Genomic DNA, 25586 nt, shown 5'->3' with positions numbered 1-25586 from the left:
TACCATGTACACATTTTGGGTGAGTTCCCTACAACATGAGAATAACGAACATCTTGGTAATTGTAATTTGCGACAAACATCTCGGTTTCAAAAGCATATGGTGAAATTACTCAGCTCTAAAATTGGTTCCAACGACTATGTGTGTTTAGGGCAAGTCCAAGGATGTGCGTCAGAGGGAGAGGCAGGAAATGAGGAAACAATATAAAATCATTTCAATTGATCTTATCTGTGGGATTTTGACACTGACGTGACGTGGAAATTTGAACCCCGAACCAAACTCTGTTTCGCTTAAGAAAACTCAGTTCAATCGTTGAATGTATGCTGTTTTCTTTATAACTTTCTTTTTTATTATTATTATTATTATTATTATTATTATTATTATTATTATTATATAAAACACTTTCAACCATCTTGCTGCTGAAATGTGCTATACAAATAAACTTGATTGATAATGACAAATCATACTAATAAGTAGCCTCACAAATGGGAAATTGTTCATTTGACCGAAGAGACCTTCCTAAAGAAAGAAACAGTAAAGACAGGTTGCAGAAAGAGGCCACGGAGAGAGAAAATGTGGTTTAGTTGATTTGCACAATGGAGGAGGAGTTTCATGATTCAGCCAATAACGGGCGTTCCCCTTTCACAACTTCTCAAAAAGGTGTGGTGGCCTCTTTTCTCAGTAAAATTCCTCTTTCTATTAGCATCAGGTAAGAAAAACCATTTTGTAACTTGGTCAAATGTTCTTATTTGTTTCCTTGTGTTCCATACGCTTTGCTGCTCCGAAATGAGTTTGTTTCCGAATATGGAGCCATCGACATTCCAGACTTTATTTTCTGCGTGGACACGCGAAAGCTCAATCCATGAAAGAGAAATTGGAGTAATGGTAATACGTCATGGATTACATATACATGAAGAAAATAAGGGAAATGAGAATATAAAGGAGTTAAAAACGTAGCAGATGTAAGGGTGAGGGAATGTTGGTGCTGATTTACGTCTGCTCTTCTTTTTAGATTGAATAATTTTAAGCTTCAGCCAGAAAAATGTCTGCTTGGGTGAGTTTTTCGACAATGACTGTAATAGTTTAATTTGACATGTTTTCGGTGTGAGGTAGAAAAAAAAAATCAATATTTGCTAATGTGTGGTGCAGGAAGATCTGGAGCTGCTTTTAGACTCGCCCTCCTCATTGACTGTAACTGTAAGTTAAACCAGTTTACTTATTTAATCCTGCAGATTGTATTTATGGAGAAAATGATATGTTGTTGTAAGGAATTATTAAGATGTAATCTTCAAGGAAATATAAGGGATAAATATGTAATGTTCACATGCTGTTTTGTATGAATAATCACCTATGCACTTTTTTTTTTTTTTTTTACATTTGTTTGGAAGTTGTCTCTATTTTTACTTAAACAGACAACTTTTTACTTTATCAACTGAATTTTGTATTGTGTATAATTACTTGTAACTTGGTGTTTTCCAGTCTAGTGCCAGAGGAACTGTGAAGGATAAGGCTAATTTTAAGCCGGAAGATGACGTCGCTGCCCTGAGAAAAGCAATAGAAGGTCTTGGTGAGTTAATAAATGATCAGCTTATTGTCTGAATATTATAGGCTCTATAGATCAACAATATTTTAAACGCCCCTGTAATCATTTAAAAAATTAGACACGTGATCCATCCAAATTAGACCTAAAAGAAAGGTGGAAAAAATGCTGTACACATATGAAAAAGTGAGATTTTTTTTTTTTATCATCACAGGTACAACAGAAAAGACCTTGATTGATGTTCTGACCCAAAGAAGCAATGCCCAGCGTCAGCTTATCGGCACGGCTTATCAAAAAGCCACTGGAAGGGTAAATGAATAGAGAATTTACAGCCTTGAAAAAGCATTTATACCCCTTGTAATTTATTTAGTTTTTTATGGGAGAATCACAAATTAGCACATAACTGTGAAGTGAACAGAAAAATGATTTGTACCCATTATCATGTTTTCTAAATAATCTGAAAAGTACGGCATGTCTTTGTATTCTGCATCAGATTTTAAAATCACCTTACAGAAGCATTTCAGTTTGTGTCTCTAGCTGTTTTGCACATGCAAAGTTTTGCCTCTTTTTCTCTGGAGAGTAGCTCAAGCTCAGTCAGATTTGATGGAAAGTATTGCCTTTTGTCACAGATTCTACATTGTTCTTCTATACTTTGACTAGGCTATTCTAAAGCATTGATATGTTTTAATTTGTAAAAAATATATATATTTTTCCACTTCTTTAGTATACAACTGTTTTGTGTGGGTTGATCACATAAAATCCTAAATAATTGCCTTTAGGTTTGTAGTTGTAACATCGAAAATGTACAAAAACATTGACTTTTCATAGATAAACACAACTCTAAGTTTCTTGTGTCCTTGCATTAGACATTAGTGGCTGACCTGAAGGGCGACACCCACGGAGACTTCGAGGACTTGTTGGTTGCTTTGGTAACGCCTCCTGCTGCCTATGACTGTCATGAAGTCATGAAAGCTATAAAGGTCAGACTTATTATTAATATGCAGAATAACAGGTACTTGAGGGTGGATTTTCAACCTTTTATCTAGTCGGTGTCCAGAACAGGTGTTTAGTTACAAGTCTAAAAAAAAAAAAACATTATAAGAACAAATTTCAATCTTTGAATTGCAAAAAAACCCCATGTAAATCCCGACATTAATGATGATTTATTGTGCAGTTTGTTCAAAACAGCACTTTATTATAATCTCTTTATTTTAATACCATTGTGTTTTTACATCTAGGGTTCAGGGACCACTGAGAGCACTCTGACAGAAATCTTTGCTTCCAGATCCAACAAGCAAATTAAAGCCATGACTGATGTGTACCTCAAAGGTAGGTCACTTGTAAAACAAAAGCCTGAAAATAGCTAATAGTTTTGTTTATAGTGCAAAATGATTGTGAAAATGTTCACAATCTTTAGCAGACGGTGCTGTTTAATTCCAGAAACTGGAAGACCGATGAGTAATGATCTAAAGTCGGAGGTATCTGGGGATTACTGCAAAGCGATGCTCATCTTGGCTGAGGTAGTGTACATTAAACTGAAAGCATGCTACAATGCACCACTCCCTACAGCAGCACATTCATCTAGTAGGCGGAAAGTCATCAACATTCCAAAGATATTCCAAGAATTTGCGTTTCTCCAGACAGTCCACATGCTGAATATTTGGAAAGCGTATAAATAATCTGAAACAACTGTCGAAAATTTGACTTCTGTCTTAATCTGAAGGTTAAATTCTGAGAAAATGTTTCCATTTATATTTGTAGATGGAGTGGAAAACCTGTCAAGCTTTATGTTTATCTGAACTGTTTAATTTTTAAGTATCATGTTCTGATTTCTTTCTTTTTATTGAACATTATTGTTTTAATAAAATGTAATGCTCATCTGTCCACTTTTACAGGGAAAGAGAGATGAGAGCACCAATGTGGACACAGCTAAAGCTAAAGCAGACGCTAAGGTACCATTTTCAGTTTGAACACATTTGACCAACTTATTTCCTTGTTAAGCAGCTTCTACCCTTGTAATTCACTGACAACGATGCAACCACAAAAACATGGGAAGCATCGACATTAAATGGCCATATTTGTTACCAACAGGCTCTGTATGAGGCGGGAGAAAAGAAGTGGGGAACTGATGAGGACAAGTTTATCGACATCCTGTGCCACAGGAGTGTTCCTCAGCTTCGACAAAGTGGGTTTGCCTGGTTTTCCTTCTCAATAGATGCAAACATTTGCAAAACCAATTACTGCCATGAAAAAGAACAACAAAAAATAAGTCTGCTTTGTTCCGACAGCTCTGATTGAGTACAAGGATATTAGCAAGAAGACTCTGCAGCAAAGCATCGAGAGCGAAATGTCTGGGGATCTGGAGGAACTCCTGGTTGCTGTTGGTGAGAAACAGATTTTACAGCTGAAATGTAAGCCGTCTTCACCTACTGCAAACTTTGTAATATTAACCCCGACCTATTTTCTAACTAGTGAAGTGTGTCAAGAATGCCCCTGCATACTTCGCCGAGAGGCTTTTCAAGGCCATGAAGGTAAAATCAGTGCTTAATCTAGAAACAAACGGCTACCTGATATTTTTTTATTTATTTTGTTTTTGTGCCGTATCAGCCTGCTCTCGTTGGTTGGTGGTGTGGAAAGGAATGTTAAGCCATGTTTTTCTGTTGCTGCTTCAGCATCAGCAGAGTGACTGGTTTCTAAAGCAGACAACAAAAGAATAGTGAAACTGCACATGTAAAGCAAAGCTGTCACTAAAGAGCAGATGAGACCAAATCATTTTAATCAAATTTCTCAAAAAAAAAAAAAAAAAAAAAAACTATGTTTAATTTCATGCTCTTTTCAGGGAGCAGGAACCACAGAGTCCATACTGACGAGGATCCTGGTCAGTCGCTCCGAGATCGATTTAGTGGACATTAAAGAAGAATACAAGAAGCTGTTTGGATATACCCTCTACAGCCGGTTAGAGGTCTGTACACTGGCTGGATCCCTCTTAGGAACGCTACAGCTTAAATCTATTTTATTAAATTATTTTATTTCCAATTATGGCTAAAATCAGTCCTCATTTTATGTTGTTTTTTTGTTTTTTTTTTTCAGTCTGAAGTATCCGGTAGTTATGGAGAAACTCTCAAGAAGCTGTGTGGCCAAGATGGCTGACTTCACTCATGTCCCCAAATACAACCTGGTGGAGCAGGGATGATCAATAACCACCTGAAGACCTAATAACTGATCAGTTTGACTGATCGTAACCCAAATGAATGGAAATAATCAAGTAGTGCTTTCAAATATGGCATTCTGAGTTTTATGTACCTAAATGTAGATGCCAGTTTGTTGATAATGTATTGGCGCTGTACTGCAGTGACATTTTGATATGAGGGCCTTCTTTCCTCATCAGAAAATGTTCATAGAAATAAAAATAATCCAATAAAGTTTTAGGCTGAGGAAAAATAAAACAAATGCACAAGTCAAAATGCATATATACAGTATATATAATGTATGTATAAAAAATATTTTATTTAACAGTTTTGTTTATATTACTGTAGCCGACCCCGACACAGGTCATCAGAACTTTATCTCCACCTTTCCGTTCATCGTCTAAAGGCGTCTGGACTTCGATCTTGAACATAATCTGGAAGAAATCTCTGATGTTCCTCAGGAACTCGATCCTGGAGAGAAGCAGAAGACACTTTTGTTTTTCAACTCTGCCCTAAACAATTGCATCATTATTTCTTGTATATTAAATCCAACTTTGTACAGTTAAACATTGAAACAAAAGTATTCTCTGAAAAAAAAAAATAAAATAAATTATACCTTTACAATTAGTTTTCAACCTTACCTGAGTAAAATGTAGTGTTTTGTGATGGCACTGCCAATCTTCAGTTATCATAGTACTGTACTTGAGAGGAACACAGCACCGGTACCATGATAGCTGAAAATGGACAGTTCATAGTTCGCTCCTTATGAAGACTGGAAGAGGAATTCAGTTTGAACTCTGCTTTAGTTCATCCTCTCATTTAAACTAATTGTTACCGTGTTATATATGAATTTAAACTTAATTTTGAAACATAAGACTTTACAGATCACTCTTTAAATATTAAGTCAGTCATATTTGTTACAAAGATTAAAAAGACGTTGGAAAATATTAATACCCCTTGGATACTTTCCCCATTTTGTCACATTATGACCACAAATTATATTTTTACTACATTGCAGTGCTTCACAAGTTTATTTGTAGTAAAACTTGAAAAATATCGTTTGTATTTGCCTCTAAACAGGCGCCCTTAAATAAAATCCAGCTGCAGAACCTTTAAATTATCCACCTGTTTGTTATGAAATCTCACTTCTACAAAGACCTCAAAGCTTTGTTGTAGAACATTAGTGAACAAACAACCATTCAAGGATGAAGTAGTGGAAACGTTAGGCCACAAAACAATATCCTAAAGAACTTATTTATCCATCTAAAAAAATGGAAAGTGTATGGCACAATTGCAAATTTCTTAGTTCACACATAATTCATGCAAGAGGCGCTGTAACGCTGCTCATCACGCTTAACATACTAGTCTTACTGGAAAAACCTGTAGATGGCAACATCATGCTGTGCTCTTCTTCAGCAGGTTCAGCCAAACTGCTCAGTGTTGATGATACAGAGCAGTTCGCCAAGAAAACTGTTAGAAGCTGCTACAGAATTAAAGGGCAAAGTTTTTACTTTCCAGCAGGACAACAATACTAAAATTAAGAGCCAGAGCTATGACAAAATGGTAAATACATGCATGTTTTTATGTCAGAATGGCCCAGTCAAAGTTCAGTCCTAAATCCAACTGAGAATGTGTGGCAAGACTTCAAAACTGATCTTCAGAAACACTCCCTTGAATCTGCAAAGTACAATGAATCAACTTCCAGTTTCCAGATTTCTAAAGCTGTTAGAGACATACCCCAAAAGACCTGCAGCAATAGTGCGATTTTTTTATTTTTATTTTAGCTACCAAACCAGATCAAGTAGAAAAGTAACTACCTGCAGAACGGAGGTTCTTTCGTCACGGTAAAAAGGGTCAGGAAATTGAGGCTTCTCATGTACACAAGTTTTCAAAGTACTGGATGACGGCTGCTTACGTGTATGGCGAGAGGGGTCCGAGCAGAACCTTTGACACATCCTGTTGGCCAAGGGTCATCAAGAGCAGCGCCAGGCTCTGATTGGATGAATCTACGCAGCCGCCCTACAGGGAACAAAAAAAAAAAAAACAAAAACAATTTTTTTAACACTGGGAAAAACAGCAAAGTACGTCACAGAGGTGGGGATATTTAGAAAGAAGCAGATCCTGTAAAGGAGTCTGAGCTTTAAGACAAAAAATGAAAAAAAAAAAATCTTTAGCAACTCATTTTCTAACAATACACTTTTAAGGGTGTACCCTGTTACTGTTAGATGTGTAATTTTCCCCTGAATCTTCCCCCCTTCGCTCCACATCTTGAACACATGAGACATTTATCAGACAGACGATCCACTCTGTGCATTCAAGTCAATACATGCCACAGTGAGTCACCAAGAGCTGTGCCAAAGTTTTCAATTTTCAATCCACAAGCAGAGGGTCGTACACAGCTGGACACACCCTGGTGTATTTTCTAAACTGAGTTCGTCCTGCCGCCATGCAGCTTTTAGTATAACTCCAAATTTTTGGTGCTTTGTGCGTGTTTTCTGAGGAACGTTTTTGGCCCAGTCATGCAGCCCCTGTGGCATCGTGACAGCTTGTCAGCAGAGTTATGATTCGATTATGTAATCGCAACACTGAAAACATTGTGGAAGGATGACTACACAGTTTACATTGTCGTCAGGGCCAAAGTTTTAACTGAATTCATCAGCAAACTTGAAACCCATGCACCACCGCTTCCATCATTTTGACAGAAAGATGGGTTTAACTGCAAAACTGCAAAAAATAAATGTTTAGCCTTTTGCTAAAGATCAACTGTAAGCTTAGAAAAGTGATAGTGGCTAAAAAGCTTACCTTTTTCACCTGGAACAAAAATACATAATTCCTGGGAAGGCTGTGCATCTGCATGTAACTGCTGAGCAAACTAAGAAACAAGATGCAACACTTGAATGGATAACTGCCACTTTCACACCCCGCCTGTCTTTCGGATGTGGTCAAATGTCCCAGGAGCCCAACAGCCTCCAGAAAGTGACTTATGGAAAAGTCCCTTAAATCCTCAGAGCGACATGTGACCCATTTCCTCAACAGACACAGGAAATAAAAACCCTAGCATTTAAATGCAGAGACCAAAACAATATGGCTAACATCCAAATATGCAGAGGCATTAATGAAACGTGTAAATCTGGTACCAACATGGCAGCTTTTAATATTTGATTGGTGAGCAGAAATGACTGCAATAGGTTAAAGCCAAAAGCTTGTTTGCTAATGCAAACTTCACAATTTGCTGCCACAATTTATGGGTTTATGTTCAAATAAAACATAAATGTTAAGCATACAAAGACTGTGCCGAGTAATAAAGAAGCAGATCTAAAACAGTAAGATTCCCCACACTAAGAGTCGAGATCTAATAGAGTGCAACACTTACATCAGCTCCCGTTGAGTGTTGACGTTGCCTTAGAAAACAAGTTGTCCACAGTGTTTGGACAGTCCACTACTAGCTGACTGTACTCATTAACCATAAAACAAACAGAAACATGCAGGGCCCCCATGCATGCCCCCAAATACAAACCTAAAAATTTTCCTTAAATTTCAAAACAAACTTTTCCAATAAGAATTTCACCAACTTTTACCGACACCCTCTCTGTTGCTAATTTTTCTCGCTAACCTTGTGGAAATGCAAAACAGAATATTCAACTGTAAAATGTAAATTTCTTCCAGCAGCTTTAGCCTTTTTCAAAACGGGAAACATTTCCAAACTTACCGCTCCAGAAGGCAGCAAAGAGAAACTGGTTTGCTCTGCATTCTGTTGCTTGGAGTTAAGAGGAGACCTCAACAATATTCCTCTTTCAGAGTTAATCAGCGCTACCCTGACCAGCTAACTGGACTCACATGGCTCCGATGAGAGAGGCCCACGTCTTGCAGCCGTGTTGCAGGAACGTCGAAGACACAGAATCTCATTGTAAACGCTCGGTGGAAGCTGCCTGTTTTACCCGTCGCCAAGCAAGGTGATCTGTGTGCGTGTATATGGGTAGCAAGCAAGTTATCTCCAGGAGTGGTCAGCGCAGTACAAACACACAGGTGGAAAGACATTCCACCTCATATTTCTTTCTTTCATCTCGAGTTGAGAATTCCTGGTTTTTCAAGCGTCTTTGAGCAAACCTCAGCTTCTCTCATCAAGCTCACAGGCAGGCCTCCTATAAATTAAACAGTTAAACTCTGACAGAGTTTGAATGATAGTGCAAAAACTCAATGAAAACATGAATCTGCTAAATTCCATACTGCACTTGAAATGAATGCATTCACAACCTATATTACATTTTCCAGATCACAAGTTGCAGTTTTTTCTTTTTTCAAATTCTGGCTGGTCCCACGATGTATTTTCTTTCCTCTTCATATCTCAATTTCTGACTGATGTGTTAATTTAAATAGTGATTAATACTGACTGGCACGGACCAAGGATTAAACCTTTCCAACTGCAGCCACAAGAAAAGCTCAACACGAGCTGGAGTGAACATGGACAGATGAATTGCAGTGATACATTTCATTTTAACTTATTTGTATAAGCTAAAAAAATGTCAGGAAAATATGGTAAATCAGTTCAGAAATATGTTATTGTGTTGAAATGGGGGCAGGGGGAAATTCTGATATTGTGTAAGTAAATGTCCTCCAATCTTACTGCCCATTCTATCAGGCAAAACATTATGCCAAAGGCTCACGGTTGCATTTGAGGAGAAAGAGGTTGACAATCCAGCAGATGAGCAATGATAGCTCAAATTGATTAAATTGCTGAAGCTGCGTTAAAGAGAAAGGCATCAAAATACACAGGACATTGCAGAGTGTCTATTCAGACATCACCCCTCACATCAAACCAAGACACACTATAGGAAGAAGGCAGCGTTGTGTAGAAAGTGCAAAGCTTTGGAGAATATTCTGCTGGGAAACCTTATGTTCAGTCAATGGATGTTACTCAATCAAGACTTAATCTTCCTCTACATACAAGAACATTTTGTTAGCTACCATCATAATAAAGTTTAGGAAAAGAGGCACAGATGCTGCAAAACAGTTTCTCAGCAGATCTGCAGACAAGTCATTACCAGAGAATGTGGGCAGACAAAGGCAGCAAATGTTGCACGAAGAGTTTAATGTGTTCAGCTCATGTATGTCTGGTATTTCCAATGAAATTTGTATTTCAGTTGTCAACCTAAGAAAGGAGGCAAATTATTTATAATTGTTTAGTTTATATTATATTTATTCATATTGTTAATTATTTATTTTTATTTATTTGTTATATATGCGAGATTGCAAACTCTCTGTTAGCAGAGAGTTTTCAGCTTCAGTATTCCAGGACAGAAAAGCAATAGTAAGAATTTAAAATTGTAAATGCATCGACCGATGTTTCACAAAATTTCGGCATTTTAACTATAGTCATACGTTATGAGAACAGGGCTTTTCTACTATTATAATATACCTCAGTTATGTTACAGAGCTGCTCTTCCTGTAGGTTTTGTCTACATACAATTAGAAGGAAGCACATAGAAAACCTGTTTTGAGTCAAATCAGGAAACAACCGTTGAGCACAAAGATGCTCAACGGAATGAGATGCTTGTTCACTGAAGGGTTTTTTTTTGTAACCGTGTGCGCCGAGACGATGAACCAGAACATGACTGCTAGTGATTCAGCACAATCATAATACTATTGTACACTATGTAGCATGGGCAACATGTACTGTAAACTTTAACTTCCTATGTGATGAGTTTTTATTTTTGGAAAAAATACTTTATAAAACTAAATACTAATAAATTTGTTGAATTTATTATTCAAACTGTTGAATGTCTACCATGCAGTTATGTAGTTTTTGGATTAAAGAATGTGTTTACTTTGTAAATTGTTTAATTTTGGGGGTTGGGGGGAAGGACTTACCTTTTTCCTTCTTAAAGACAAACCACTTTAAAATAACTGAGGGCTCATGTTCAATATGAAAATACAAGCGTATGCAACAAAATCATACCCGGTACACCTCTTCCAAGAGCAATTTGGCACAATTTCTCCCAAGGTCTTCAGGCAGGACAGGCTCTCCTTGTCCCTGTGGCGTGGATGACATCTCCGCACTGAGAAAGCAGCCATTCAGCGTTTCTGCCACCAACGTCAAACCAAATCCTGGAGACCTGCAGTTGTGAAAACAAATTACATCCTCTCCGTAACTGAAGGTCAAGAGAAGGAGAAATTGCATTTTGGGAAGCTGCCTTGACAGAGACTTACTTGCCAGAGTTGGTTCCTTTCATGTGGTCTGTGTAGATGTAAATGTCAGGGAGGAACTGGTTCAGGACGCTCCTCGCTGACTCCACAATCCGGTTTCCCATCTGAGGAGAAACTCGGACCGAATATCTGAGAGTAGAAGGTCAAAGAGCTCTGAGGAGAAGTTTACCAAGTTTATGCTTTAATTGTTCAAATCTGTGGACTTCAACAAGTCGACCTACAAGATACAGAGCAATTAGATCACAACATCGATAAGATGATAAGCGGTATAGGACTCCTTAACCTTCAAAACTGAAATTTTAATCATAATTAAAAAGACCACAAACCAGGCAAATAATTTCTGTTATCGCAATAAACTTAGTTTTACGTTAATGTAGCAGTGAAAAACACTCTGGTGCATCATGACCATTGTGTTTAGCTACAACAAATAAGTCATGGAACTAATTTATCACTTGAATAATATTTTTCCTGGTAACTACTCACATATGTAACTTTTGCAAACATGTTTAATTTGTAGTGCTAAACATGTTTTATCCATAAATAATAAAAGATAGATAAGTAAAATAAGCTTGAGAAGGATACGCCACTCCTCTGATTCTCTTGATCTTTCCTGGCTCGGTCAGCTGGACTGGCTTAATGGTTTTGCGGACAGGACATGTAAAAACTACTTCCCCTCCTCCGCCAGGCGCCATACCCCTCTTCACCACCTGAGGGAGTAGCAGTAGGCAGAGTGAGAAAAAGCTTGAGCTTCACATCCAAACGCATTTCCTGCAAAAGATGCCATCCTGTTCCAGCTACCGCATATCTGAAGTACTTACCTTTATTTCAAAGGCCTCTCCATCGATTCCAAACTTCTTCATCAGAGGGAGAGCTGTGGACTTCAACAAGTCGACCTGCAATATACAGAGCAATTAGATCATAACATCGATAAGATGATGCGGTATAGGACTACTTTATCTTCAAGAAGCTGACATGTCTACAAGCACAAGGCATAAAGATGACAGACACACATTTAAACATGATGGTACAAGGTATAAAATGAGGAAATTCCAATATTTTTAATTGTTTATCTCTGCTTCTTCCATACTTATCCAGACCAGAAAAACAAAGAAACCAAACTCCTACTATGTTACTTTAATTTTTCATACTGCACAGGAACTCTAATAATATGATTTAAAAGGCGTACAAAAATCTTCATCCATGTTTAAGCATACCGTTGGGTCAGTGGGATCATTTGTGACGCCCTTAAGCGTTGCCTTAAGAGGAGTTTTCATGAAAGGCGCCAGCATGAGCAAAGCCTCCAGGTAGTATCCTACAGAACGCTGGGGGTGGCAGTCATGTTCCACAGGGCCTCCATACAGCAGGCCAGGCTGGTAGAATAACACAGTACCTGGTGGAGAAATAAAAAATAAAATAAAAAAACATCACTGAATGTATTGGCAAACAGTTAGCAAAAACAAACTTTGCAGAAGACAAAAAGTACCAGCAAAAGAGAGCTTTTACATTATATTCGTAATTTATTTAACAAGAAAAAAAACTGCTCAGAAAAACATAAATAAAATAGTATTCTCTCATGAATTTCTTTATTTGTTAACAGTAAGAACAAAGTAAAACCAAATGTTTGACATATAGATATGTGACTACAAAAAACACAGAATAAAGCTGATTTTTTTTGTCTTTTGCTCTCCATTTATGAATTACTCTTGCAGAGTCTGGTTCTTATTGGGTCTCAGATGTAATAAGTATCAGTACCAGCACGTATTTTAATACTTACCAGTTTGATTAATCTCGATTCTGGAGCCATTGGTCACTTTGTCGAGAAGTCTGATGAAACTGGCTTCAAAATCTAGAACAAATAAACAGAAAATTGCACCACAAGAACAAACTAAACGACCAATTAGAAGGTTAATATGACAAAGTTAACAGCGTAACCCAAGTAAAAAGTTTTTTTTTTCTTCTAACAAATTTGTGATTTCTTAATGTAATGCTATTTTTATTTAAGCAATGTAAAATTTAACTAATATTTACATTCAATAACGTTAAAAATGTGACGAAAAATATGTTTGAAAGGTTGTAATAATATTGACCGCAGTTTTATGTAATTCACATAAGAATCCCATCATTTCCCCTCTCTGACTGCCTGTTATAAACACACACTCCCAACTGCGTAGCAGCTAGCCCGTTAGCCTGCGAGCTAACAGCAGGGGTGTAACTCACCGCGAAGCCCCGGCTCGTCGTCTCTGGAGCGGATATTTTTTATTTTAACATGCTTCCCGCTGAGAGTCGACAGAACCAGTCGCTGTCTGAAGAAATTGCAGCCGTCGTAGGTGAGTCCGTGGCTTGCCATGTTATTGTTGTTGGTTACTGGCGTAGGTAAAAATCCACGTGTGTTTGTGCAAGGGAGACGTTAGAAGGAGGGGGGAGTACGGCAAGACAGGAGGGTAAAACGGAGTACAACAACACGGTGCTGAAGTTGGCTTATGGTTCATGGATTGGTAAAGGGCTACTTTAAAAAACAACTACTCATTATTCAGTTTGTATTTTTTTTCTCAGCTTGTTATATAAGAAAGTTTAATTTGGGTTTGGGCTGAACAGAATTCTGAAAAGATATAGATTAACATTAAAATATATAAAATTTAAAAAGAAATCGTGACTTTAATCTGAAGAAAGAATTTTTGTTATATTGTTGGTACCAATATCATTTTGAATTACCTCTACAACGCCAGAATTGTTTTTTGTTTACTTAATTTTTTATTTAAATTAATTTAAATGTATTTAAAGGTTTCATAACCGATTATTAAATTGTCTATTTTATTTACTTACTGCAGAGTAAATAAATAGAATAGTTAATGTTTAACTATAACATCTATATCTATAATGTGATATAGATGTTGAAAGAAAAGAGCATCGATTTAGTTCTTGGCCAAAAGAACTGTGAAATTGCACTCAACCCCACTGACAATTCGCAATACAACTTCGGTTTCCTGTTAAAAAAACAGTTCTCTTAAAGAGCCATTGTCACCATAAAGTGGGTGCAGATTTCTACCATCTTTAACAACAAATTTTAAAAAGTACTTTCTGCAAACACTATTTTATGAACATTTAAACTGTCTTGGAAGGATATGAGGTCAGGGTAACTACACACAGTTAAGTAAAAAAAGCACACAAAAATTCAAGAAATTGTTTTTAATCAAACTACACACATTTTCTTTGCTTTGTGCAGAACATACTTTCATAATAGATCTGACCAGAAATTCATGACATTCTGATCTCTGCATGTGTATCATTGGTGATGCACCTCCACAATTGACCACTGTGTAAAAACAAAGCAAAAGAGACTATATTTTAAAGGTAAAACAAAAGTAGTGCTCGCATCGTGGGCCACACCTTAAAATGGCTTAAAGGGATTTTTTTTAAATATATGAAATGTTATAAAATGTGTGTTTTGTTAACGTTGCACTTTATAAAACTCATAGACTCATCAGGTGAGTTGTATTATTATTATTATTATTATTATTATTATTATTATTATTATTATTATTATTATTATTTAGATTGTTTTTATTAATATAAACACTACTCAACAATTTGAAAATTATAAAGTTTTTGTAAAATATTTTGGGGACAACACAGAGCTACTGACCAGGGACATAATTTACCATGCATCAATTATTTAACACCTATTTGTAGGACTATACTGTAAATTGCATTGATAATTTTTTTTCCCCTTTATGGATATTTCACTAAAACTTGCTGCCACCTAGGGGTCCATATCATTTTAAATCGGACCTTTCTCGCATCAGCTGCTGTAATGTTTTTGAGGTTTGGGTAGATAAAGTGATTTTTTTTCCCCCGTTCTTCTTTTTTTTAGCTCCTGTCATTAGTGGGGGACAGTTGCACAGTTGCATATTTATAAGATATTAACCTTTTACTAGGACCTAATTTTAACAAAGCTGAACTATCCCTTTAAGAAGAAGACTCTTCCCTCTCCACTTCATCGTTACTTCTGCCCGGGCCATCCCCCGGATGACTGTGAAGAAGCGCACCCGCCACCGAGTTACTAGGCTGTCTCGATTAACCATTCATTAAATTTGAATGGGCGTGGCTAGAACAATGTTTTTAAGGCGTTCATTACAAAACAAATGCTTAAACAGCACTTTTATATTTTATTCAACAATAATTCTTATGAATGGGATTTAGCAAGTGGACTTTTTAGTGCAACCTCCTTCCAAAACTGCAGGTCTGTCCGATCAAAGGCATCGAGGATTTGAAGGGATTAGTCAACGCTTCCTTCCCAAAAAGCGTTTTTAACCGGCAGACCAATTATATAACCGCATTATACAATAAATGGATCGCCATCAAAGCAAATGCAGTGACACGGACAGTTTCTGCACACGCTGAGTGGGAAAAAAATTGACTTCCTGCACGATGCGCGTCGTCCTTCTGAGCAGATCTCCATCTGCCTCTGCAGGCTGAGCTGGCTCTTGTCTTCTTTCTCCTCCTCTTTCCCTTCCTCCTCCTCCTCCTCTTAGCTTCGGCAGAGCTCAAGGAAAAGAGAGGGTTGACACTGTCTGCTTCAAGACTCGCCCCATTGTTGCGTAGTTTGTAAGAAACTACTGGTTGGAGCAGTCCAGACGGGAGTTTTTCCTCAGAATCCTGCTGCAGTTCTGTTGGGAACTATGGTTCTGCAGAGAGTGATCCGGGCTGTCATCATGGGACCTCCGGGATCGGGGAAGGGAACGATGTCTGCGCGCATTATCAAAAGTTTTGGACTGCAACACATGTCTAGTGGGGACATTTTAAGAGCCAACATCCAGGATAAAACAGGTAAGTTAAAACCACAAGCTATTTATCTTTAAGCTGGAATAAGCTTTTCAAACCCAATGTACTTTCTACTGTACTTTTCCTTGTATTTTAATTTTGTGGAATACAGACATTTGTGTTCTGCACGCTGTGATAAGAGCACCGCCCTTATATATTTCTTATCTTGCTGCTACATGCCACAGATCAGTGGCATAAAACAGTTGTTTTTTTTTCTGTTAATCTAAAGTCAAACAGGTTTAATGAAGGTGTCCTTCTTATGTTTGTACTACAAACACTTACACCAAATACCTCAACTTTGAAAGGCGGTTGCTTCTTCTTAAATTCACCTTGGAGGAACATAAAAAAAAAGAGCTGTAAAGATAAGTGTTAACTGTGAACTTTTGTTCCCTGGGAAGGAGGATTGGTGATAAAGAAACTTTCTATAACAGCTGCAAGATGGAGAAATCATTATCAGAGCAGAGAAGATGTCATATCTGCACTGAATCAGGAGTCTAATGCAAATTTCAAATGGAGCATTTTTCCCCCCAGTTTTTCAGTCTGTCTTAAGTTTTGCAGCTTAAAGTTTAAAAACAGCTGATGCAGGCCAGAGGGACTAAATATGTCGACTCTGCAAATATGCGTTAAGTTTAAGTTTTAAATTTAGTCAGTCCTCATTTATGTATTGCAGGATTGTATCTGTTGAGTAAATCAAACATCTGGCTTGATATTTAGTTTCATTAAGTGAGCAATGATAGTGGCTGATTGAATTTTGCTCTCCAGTCGTCTGACTTTAACTGCTGACCTTTTGCCAGCCTGATTGTTCCACAGGGTCTCATTAATCATTCTCAGAGAAATGCAAATTTGGTTTGAGACTTTTCCTAGTACTAACTCTTTTCATTACAGTAGAGAAGGTCTTGCATCAATGTCATTGATATTAAAAAGACACATATTGTACAGGTTATTGACCCGTTTCCTTAAAACCGAGAGAAAATAACCTTCAGGAGTTTCTGTTGTGACGATCGTCAAGTCTGACCTTTTGCACTGCTTCATGCTCACATCGGAAGCAGAGTCAGGAAGTTTCGGCAAGACTTGTGAGAAAATGACTTCCTTCAGTTGGATTTTGAACTCCTCGAGTGGAAATGACAGAAAAAAAGCAGTTTCACCTTCTCCGTGTCCTTCATTCTCATTGCTTTCCTTTTCTTTTCATCGCACCTTGCAAAACTATTCACAGCCCGTGCACTTTCAAAATCCTCTTGTTATTTGATTTGTATGCCATACAAACTTAAATCTAAAAATATCGTTTTACAATATTTTACTGTAATTATTCATATTTAACGTGAAAACCTCCAAATAAAATCCGGTGCAACCAATTGCAATCAAAAGACTCGTAGTAAAAAGAGTCGTCTCAGTAGAAATGCTGTTTTTGTGCAAAGAGGTTTGCAAGAGGAGGTCAGTGAACAAGCAGCTCTGTGCAGACCAGAGAACACACCAGGCAGCTCGGCGATAAAGCTGCAGGAGAGATTTAAGGTAGGGTTAGGTTATAAAACAATGTCATACGTTTTGAGCTTTTCCCAGGGGACCGTTTTATCCATCACCCTAAAATGGGAGGACTGTGGCACAAATCCAAGCACAGGAAGACATGGCCATCCACCTGATCTGAGAGTGTGCGCAAGGAGAGCATTAATCAGAGAAGCTGCCATTGTAACTATTCAAAACGCTATCTGTGGTGTGGTGGAAATGTAACACTGTACCTGCCCCTGAAAACAGCATCTCTACTGTGAAACATGATCGTGCCAGAAAAAGAAGATGGTTAGATGGGAAGGTGGATAAAGCTAAATGCTGGGAATACCGGGAAAAAAGCTGTTACTAAACGACTTGTGAATGTTGAACCTTTCTGGAGGAGAGCGACCTTAATAAACACGCAGCTAGAGCTACAACAGTAGACACAGTCATGTTTATGGATATAAGGTGAAAAAATTTAGAAAAGAGACATGATTACTTTTGCAAATCACTTAAAATAACTGTATGCAATCTTATTAATGAAGACATAAACAGTCATATCACTGATCATTATTTCTTTGAGTCATTAATAAGTAATTTTGTTTATCTGTTATACCAGTCAAAACAAATTGCAGCTTGTAGCCATGTGCTTTGGACTATTTTGCTTTTTCAAAATAGAAATTTGCGAATTTCTGACTCCTGAATTCTGTATCTTTTTCTGTTTACAGACTTTAAGTAACATCTATGCTACTTCGAGTTGTGTAATGTGCACTTTTCTTGTTGTGAAGCCAACAAGAAATCATCGTTTTCCAGCGTTTCCAACCATAATTTGGTGTCATTCGATCCACTTTATTCTTTCCTGCACTGGTGAAATATCATCTGTGCCAACTGGCTGCAACACAAATCCATCTTTTAAATGCAGTGTAACCTCTCTGCACTTAAAAGATGTAGAGATACTCTCTCTCTTTTTTTTTTTTTTTTGGTGAAGATGCAGGAACGTTTTTCAGCATAGGGTCTGAAGCCACAAATCCAAACCTCTGCTGTTCTTGTGAAGAGCTATAAGTCATATTACCAACCACGGTAATGTCTCCTACAACCGTTGACTGGTCTGAAGTCATCGATTACTAAATTAAATCCGGCTCAAAGGACCATATGGGTGCTGTTTGTTTTGACAAGGTTTTGAGGAGCCAGATTAATGGCTGGTTGTTCGCCGTCTGAAGCTTCAATTGAAAAAACGTTTAGGAGCTTTCTTCTCTTTAGCAGCTGGAAATAGTAACAGCTGTCCTTTTGTGTGCCTTGGAATTGAGTTGTGATCTTTGTATTAGCTATATTGAAAAGAGTTTTTTTTGTTTTTTTTATAATAATTTTCCACTGGACTGTGTGACTTTAATGCCTTTCATATTTGTTGGAAACCCAGCAGATGCTTCTGATGCCAAAACCACCTGCTACCATAACTTTTAATCTTATTGAGTTTTATGTGACAGAGCAAGATAAATTAGTGCACAATTTATGCCTCGACCTCGACTGGATCATTCAGTCACATAAATATGCCTTGATACAAATCATTTTCTTGTTCCTTTGTGGTATTTTAGAGTCATCACCCTGCTGGGCAGTGAACCATCTCCATTTTTGCAGCCTCTGGTTTTCTTTCAGGGTTGTTCTGTATTTAGCTCCATTAATCCTCCCGTAAGCTCCGAGTAGCTTCACTAACCATTGGGAAGAAATCTATCCCTTAGCATGATGCTGCCCCCACCATTTTCTGTTGCTGTGCTCGTCAGATGTTCAAAGCTGGATATATTGTTTGATAAACTAAGCTTGCTTTAAACATGTATCTGTCTGCATGGTGCTTTTTGTTCACTTATGTTCTCTCTGAGGACTTCACAGTGCACCTGTACTTTATATTGTAAAAAAATAGCTGTTTAGATTTAAGAGTGCTACGCAGTAAAATTGTGACATGAAAAATCTGTGAATTGTAAAACAATTTAAAACTGTTTATTTAAAGTGAAGTCGCCATAACTTAATTATAAGTGAAAACATTTCCCATGAAAAAAGTGAGTCCAGATGGACTCTACTTAAGAAGTGACTCTTGATGTTATTTATCAGAAGAAATGGTTCTGGATTGTAAAACTAATTACAGATTTAAAATGTGACAAAAGGTGGAAAACGTGTTATCAAATGATGGAATACTTTTGCCAGATCCTTGCAAAGAACTTAAATAAGCTTTGAGATTGATTTAAAAAAATAAAAATGAAAGCCACGAAAAAAAAAGAGAGCATTTTCTAACATGTGAATCTCCATCTTCATCGTCAGAGCTCGGCCTGTTGATGAAGTCCTGCATCGATCAGGGGCAGCTGGTGCCTGACGACATCATTTCCCGTCTCATCCTGAATGACCTGAGGAAGATAGACAACAGCGGCTGGCTGCTTGACGGTACGAGGCCTCGCTTGTCCGTTTCATTCGCTTCTTTTCTTGGAAACGATAGCAGGGGGGACACGTTATCGGCATTGCCTGTTTGAGATCACACGACCTGTGTGAAGCAAGCCACCATCGGTTATTTCTAGTTATTGATAAACCACTCAAGAGAGCCGCTGCCTTATTGTAACTTATCTGTATGGAGATTTTGTTCCCCCCCCCCCTTCGGTTCGCTTACCTTCCTCACATCTGTTCATCTGTCTTTTATTCCCAGGATTTCCTCGGACTGTGTCCCAGGCGGAGGCTCTCGATAATGCCTTCTCTTTAGATACAGTCATCAACCTGGATGTCCCTTTCCAGACCATCAAAGAAAGGCTGACCTCTCGTTGGACTCACATTCCCAGCGGCAGAGTCTATAATACAGATTTCAACCCACCGAAAGTTCCTGTAAGTATCCCCTCTCTGTCAAATGATTTTCACTCCACAATTAATAAAAATGACCAAGGGAAATAATTTTATGTCCAAATATGAGAAAAGTAGAGTAATTTCTGAGAAAAGCTCATTTCGGATCTGTGGGAAATTATTCCCAGAGGCAGATTGAACAAACATTGACTTCTGACCAGGAGCAGTGTTGACCCAAAACAACATAAAGGTGGGATATAGATGGGAGCAGAGAGAGGAGAGCGACAAATGGTTCAGCAGGTCACAGCTGTCATGGCAACTTAATCTGACCTTGTTAAAAGCTTGGCTGTATAATAAAAAGAGAAAAAAAAACAACAAAACACTTGCCTCTACTTTCCAGCAATCCGATGAGACATGAAGGGATTGAATGGTTGGTAAGCTCATAAAAAAAAAGAAAGAAAAAACATCACCCCAGGGAAACAATTGGAGACTTGCAGGAAACGATTGTCATGAAGACTTGGTGAACATTCCCCTCCCCCACATTGTCAAATATAAGTGTGTCTTTGTTAAGCCAGTTCAAGTTTTTTGAGCTGGTTAATTATTGTTCTGACTGTAGAAAATAGTTAAGGCTACAACTGAATTCAGATGTTCACTTGTCTTTCCCACTTTGAAGACTGGCTGAAAAAGGTAGCATCTATGGTGGTTTTTTTTTTTTATTTAAAAAATATCCACTGAATTTACTTAATTTTTTTTCTAGAACTTTTATGAAAGCTTATACAAATACATTGGTAATATGTTTTTCTTTTTCTTATCTTTACCATGGGTGCCAGTAATGACTGGTTAATTATTGCTCAATGCATTGAACCCTCTGTAAAAAGCTGTCATTTTCAAATTTGGACATATGGTTTAAATTTTTTTTTTCTAGAGGAAGTATGAGTGCTAGAGGTGATATTATGATTCTTGACATAATCAGGGGTCTGTCTCTAATTAGTGCTTCTGCTTTAAAAAAAAACATTACAGTGTGAATCTGCATCTGAGCAACAAAAGTGGAAGAAGCTGCCACAGATTGAAATAACAGATGGGAGAAGTAGAAGACACCGCTTCCGAAAAACAGATTTCCAGATAGCTGATTGAAATCGGAAATAAGAAACAAATTCAGGCTCAGATCGAAAGCAACAGAAATGAGACACAATTAGAAGCAGAAAGCGGGTAGATGATTTATAGTTTATGGTCCCTTGGTCACATGTCAAGATTTCCTGTTCATTGTGGAGCAGCATCACATATGCGGATCATGATTGGTTTCTAGTGCTCCGGTTTGGCAAAGGAAATGTTTACAGAAGGAGCTTGGTCAAAGAGGCGGAATATGCAGTGGTTTCCTCTTTATTATAGCTCAATAAGAATTGGAAAAGTAAGATCTCAGAATCCTTATTTTCCTTCTCTGTAGATATAAAAAAAAATTATATCTCAACATTTCTGGTTTCATTTCTGGTTTCTGTTTCTATTATTATTAATTACACACATTTATACTAAGATATAAGAAATGTTAGGTATGAATTGCAGCAACACCCACAATTTGCACATTTATTCAAATATACCCAACTCACTCTAATTGTTATTAATAAGTACATAAAGTGCCAGCGTGTTTCTTGTCCTCTCTCCAGGGTTTGGACGATGTGACAGGAGAGCCTCTGGTTCAGAGAGATGACGACAGACCGGAGACGGTCACACGGAGACTGAAGTCCTATGAAACCCAGACAGAACCCGTCCTGGAGTTCTACAGGTAGATGCAACGTAAACTGAATTCAGATAGTTCAGCTTAGAATCGATGATGTAGCAATTATTATTTTTATCAGTAGTTTTATTTTTCTCTTTAAAAATATATATATATAAAAAAAAAACGTGTGCAAAGAATATCTGACATTTTTGCTGACAATTAACTTTGTCAGCTACCTTTTTAACATGCATCGAAGAAGCTTTTCTAATGTTCGCACAAAACTCACCAGACTGCTTTAACAATTTCCACACAACATATTCACTTACCTTTTGGATTTTTTTTTTTTTTTCATGAGGTTTTGAGTCTTTTATGCTCCCAGAAAGTTTATTTGCATTTAGTTCAGCAAGGAAGAACCAGAGACAATCGGCTCCTCTTATCCTGGAAAAACGATCACACATCGATCAGTCATGTGAGCACTGAAAGTGAGGAACAAGTTTGTCTTTATTAACGGCTGAATGAACCACGGCAATTTAAATAATTTCTCTCAAGAACTGCACCCAGGATACAGTCTATTTATGCTTCGCTTGCTTTATCTGAATAATTAAAATCCTCCAGCTTTATCTCTGGATGGGTTAGAAGCATTAGAGATTCAAGTAGTCGAGAAAAGAAAATGCATAAATGTAGGTGAAAGGTCACAGCTGATGAACCCTGACCTCTTTACTCCCAGTGACCGAGTAGCTGCCTAAGAATCACATTCCAAGGGAACTACGGGGCGGGGTGGCTCAGCTCAGATTTTGTTCCTCCTCATGTCATGTAAGCAGAAACATGTTGAATGTACATTACAGTAACGTGGCAACCACATATTTCAGTGTATTTTATTGAGATAGGATATGTGGCTAACCAACGTAACGCGGAAGGAACAGTTCGTTTTTTTTTTTAAACGCATGAAATCTGAAAAGTGTGGCATGCATCTGTAGTCAGTCGAAGACTCCTTGAATAAATACTACTCATTGTTTTTTTTTTTAACAACAATTATGAATAGAAACCAGACTTTAAACATTTTTTATTTGGGTTGGTAATGTTTATCCGTTTTACCTTGCAGAAATTCTCCAGGTCTATCAGACTGACTGTGAGAATATCTTTTCTCCACAACCCTCTTCATCTGACCTCACAGATTTTCTGACAGATTTAGTTCTGGACTCGAACTAGGTCATTTGTAAACTTAAATCATTCCTCTCATGAAGTGAATGTGAGATTTGTTTCTGGTCCTCCAAGCGCACTGCCTTCTTCTTCTTCTTCTTTTTGTTTGTTGGCAGTTTGCAAACAGTTTGCCTTGAGAAACTCAGGTTTAATATTGAAAATGATCTACAATCTGTTGATGGAGGAACAAACAGATCATCCTTTCTTCATATAGTGCCAGACTTCTTCCAGTCAATTTTTTTTTACCAACTTGACAAAATCTCCAATTCCATCGACAGAATGTTGTCCTTCGAAGAAAAGACAACATTCAGCTTTTGTAATGTTATTGTTGTTCCAGATTCTCTCTAATTATGCTCGCTCCTGAATGATACCTTTGCACAATGAGATTATTTTGCTGTAGTGTATCCTGTCTGCAAAAGCGGTGCTTTGACTCAAGGATTCAAATGAGGGAAATCCTCTTGTCACAGCTCAAGTTCATTTGAGGTTGACCTGAATTGATGCCAGGTGTAAACTTAAGAGGACTAAATACTAAAATTACCTTAAAAGATCCTTCAACAATATTAGTTCCACACGTGTGCAAGCAGATTTGTTTGTGTTATCAGTATAAAGCTTGCATTATGTGTGCATTGGCTTTTGACAGCCTTTATAAATACTCTTTTCTGAGTTTGTGTTTACTTTTCTCTTCCCAGGAGTAAAGGTGTGCTGGAGAGCTTTACGGGAACAGAAACCAACAAGATATGGCCGCACGTCGAAGCTTTTCTCCACAGAAAATTCTCCTCCCTCAGTCAAAGAGCTGCTTAGCCTCAGCAAAATCCAAAAGAGCGGTTGAAGTTTACTGATGGAAAACCACACTGTGCACCGTCCAATCAAAAATGCAGCATGTAAATAGTGGTGGAGCATAGAGGAATTATGTTTCATTGAAGGTAAAGCCCTTAAATTTGCAAATTAAGATTTAGCTCTTTTACTAAAAACAGAAAAAGACTACTACCTATGTTAGAAAAAAGTCTTCTTTTTTTAAAATATGTTCTTAAAACCTTTGTGTTGTTGAAATAATTTTGGGGAGGGGAATTCAGACGAGTGTGTGCAAAACCTTTTTAACCATTTGCTGTTAGTGTGTCCACTTTGTGCCTTTATGAAGTCAGAAGTTAACAGCTGAATCAAACCTGAAGTTTTGCAGGAGCACAACATGAAGGGGTCAGATTGCACGAGATGCTGCAGGAGGATCGCGGCAGCGGTTGTGGCATGAACAAAACCAGGTTTAATTCTTCTAAATGTAATCCCCGCACACACAACTTGTTGCCATGAGCTAAACATCAGCAGCAGCATCAGCAGCAGCCGTTGTTTTTTAAATCATAAATCCTGGAAAGGAGGCTATTTTTTGTAGTGTAACAACAAATGTGCATATCAGCCTAATGTGGCCCAATTCTTCTGCAGTGGCTCTTTCCTTTAAGCAGAACATGCTGTTGGGTTTGATTCTCATACATGCACACGTGCCTTTTGCTGCTGTTCAGCTTGATAAAGGTAGGGTTTTTAAACACCTTGTTTTCCTCTAATCATGGACCAATTAAAATAGTTTATAAATGGACATTTATAATAATGGATATTTTTTAAATTCTTACAAGAAATATGTTGCATAACAGCTCCTTTCAACCACCTCAGGTCTTACAAGTGATGCCTCTGAAGCACTCCACTCTTATAAATTTCATCGTCCATTCCTCGTTGTGACTATAATCCTTGTGAGCAATATTTGGCATTTATTTAGTCTGACCTGACAGCAGAAAAAATAGATGAACACATACATGGACACATGTTATACAGGGTCAAATGTTGTTGGAAGATATCAGCTTGCAGTTTTTGCACATTGTTCTGAATGTTTACCCTGTGAAAAAGCCTTAATAATGCTTCTGTGCAGTGTACTGTATGTGGTCATTCTGGTTTTTTAAACACTTCCATGCATTGTTGAAATGCAACAACCATCTTTTCATATATAACTCAGATATTTATGAATCACAATAAATGTCTTGTACTGTACACTTGAATGACAACGTGTATTTTCTTTCATTGTTTACCACTTATTGACTTTGACAGCAGGACTGTATCTTCTATCTGTGCCAGTAGTTTAATATTCTGTCATTCTGTGTCATTGGGCAATTTTAGTGTTAATGGTCCACATGCACACTTATTGACCAAAACCAGACATCATGGCACAACTCCATTTGTTTTGGTTGTCTAAAAAGCTTTTGAACAAATGTCCTCTTTATTCCAGCAGCGTAATCTTTTCTTTTAGTATCTGTATCAATGCAGTCCTCTCAGGCAGAAGCTTTGCTTTGCTCCACGGAGGCCGAGTAACAGAATCTGAGTCAAAATGCATCAAAGGATGACTCATGGAACTGATGTAAAAAAAAATTTTGCCTTTATTTTTTAAAGAGGCAACAGAAGGTAATAACAGTCGACCACAGCACATTATTGAGTTTTGATGAATTTAAGTCATTCTGTATGTAGTGGTAAAAAGCAGATGAATGCAGAACAGATGCTGGAAATAAGGATTCTGAGGCGAGGCGACAGCGGTGCTGCAAAAATCAATGCATCATGCATCTGCCTTTAGTCCCAAATGACATTCCACTA

At 37.6% G+C, this 25586-nt stretch overlaps 3 protein-coding genes across 4 annotated transcripts; 2 read left to right on the top strand and 1 right to left on the bottom strand.

Annotated features, from left to right (window-relative positions):
* The first annotated feature begins 618 nt into the window (after window positions 1-618).
* On the top strand, window positions 619-5366 carry anxa3b (annexin A3b). Of its 2 annotated transcripts, none has more exons than XM_008423979.3 (14): window positions 619-707; window positions 1011-1052; window positions 1148-1195; window positions 1478-1565; window positions 1753-1847; window positions 2405-2518; window positions 2777-2867; window positions 2979-3058; window positions 3434-3490; window positions 3630-3723; window positions 3827-3922; window positions 4011-4069; window positions 4378-4500; window positions 4629-5366. In XM_008423979.3, the coding sequence occupies exons 2-14, from the start codon at window positions 1041-1043 to the stop codon at window positions 4686-4688; spliced, it is 1017 nt and encodes a 338-aa protein (XP_008422201.2). In that variant the 5' UTR covers window positions 619-707; window positions 1011-1040; the 3' UTR covers window positions 4689-5366. The 2 variants fall into 2 exon arrangements, with proteins under 2 accessions (XP_008422201.2, XP_008422202.2); XM_008423980.2 differs by lacking the exon at window positions 619-707 and adding an exon at window positions 723-883.
* On the bottom strand, window positions 5022-13363 carry rcl1 (RNA terminal phosphate cyclase-like 1). The gene is made up of 9 exons (XM_008423981.3): window positions 13148-13363; window positions 12705-12776; window positions 12145-12320; window positions 11749-11823; window positions 11513-11637; window positions 10934-11059; window positions 10683-10839; window positions 6642-6745; window positions 5022-5197 (listed from the first exon to the last, which is right to left on the bottom strand). Exons 1-9 carry the CDS (start codon window positions 13275-13277, stop codon window positions 5044-5046), a joined length of 1119 nt encoding a protein of 372 aa, XP_008422203.1. The 5' UTR covers window positions 13278-13363; the 3' UTR covers window positions 5022-5043.
* Window positions 13364-14881: 1518 nt separating this feature from the next.
* On the top strand, window positions 14882-24992 carry ak3 (adenylate kinase 3). Its single transcript, XM_008423982.3, has 5 exons — window positions 14882-15757; window positions 19544-19663; window positions 19920-20092; window positions 21709-21827; window positions 23651-24992. The coding sequence occupies exons 1-5, from the start codon at window positions 15610-15612 to the stop codon at window positions 23760-23762; spliced, it is 672 nt and encodes a 223-aa protein (XP_008422204.1). The 5' UTR covers window positions 14882-15609; the 3' UTR covers window positions 23763-24992.
* Window positions 24993-25586: the final 594 nt, after the last annotated feature.

The sequence above is a fragment of the Poecilia reticulata genome, chromosome 12 (assembly GCF_904066995.2).
Source record: "Poecilia reticulata chromosome 12, P_reticulata-male-v2, whole genome shotgun sequence".
NCBI classification, from domain to species: Eukaryota; Metazoa; Chordata; class Actinopteri; order Cyprinodontiformes; family Poeciliidae; genus Poecilia; species Poecilia reticulata.
The sequence above is the reverse complement of the archived record's forward strand: the minus strand, read 5'-3'. Positions and strand labels throughout refer to the sequence as shown.

Bases quoted from the DNA above. Each gene is read 5' to 3' on its own strand.
- anxa3b (XM_008423979.3), top strand. The intron at 1,566-1,752 runs GTGAGTTAATAA...TTATCATCACAG, and splicing joins AAAAGCAATAGAAGGTCTTG to GTACAACAGAAAAGACCTTG. The intron at 3,059-3,433 runs GTAGTGTACATT...CCACTTTTACAG, and splicing joins CGATGCTCATCTTGGCTGAG to GGAAAGAGAGATGAGAGCAC.
- rcl1 (XM_008423981.3), bottom strand. From the start codon at position 13,277: ATGGCAAGCCACGGACTCACCTACGACGGCTGCAATTTCTTCAGACAG. The intron at 11,638-11,748 runs GTAAGTACTTCA...CTACTCCCTCAG, and splicing joins GAGAGGCCTTTGAAATAAAG to GTGGTGAAGAGGGGTATGGC. The intron at 5,198-6,641 runs GTAAGCAGCCGT...GCTTCTCTCCAG, and splicing joins GGACCCCTCTCGCCATACAC to GATCGAGTTCCTGAGGAACA.
- ak3 (XM_008423982.3), top strand. From the start codon at position 15,610: ATGGTTCTGCAGAGAGTGATCCGGGCTGTCATCATGGGACCTCCGGGA. The intron at 19,664-19,919 runs GTACGAGGCCTC...TTTTATTCCCAG, and splicing joins CAGCGGCTGGCTGCTTGACG to GATTTCCTCGGACTGTGTCC. The intron at 20,093-21,708 runs GTAAGTATCCCC...TCCTCTCTCCAG, and splicing joins TCAACCCACCGAAAGTTCCT to GGTTTGGACGATGTGACAGG.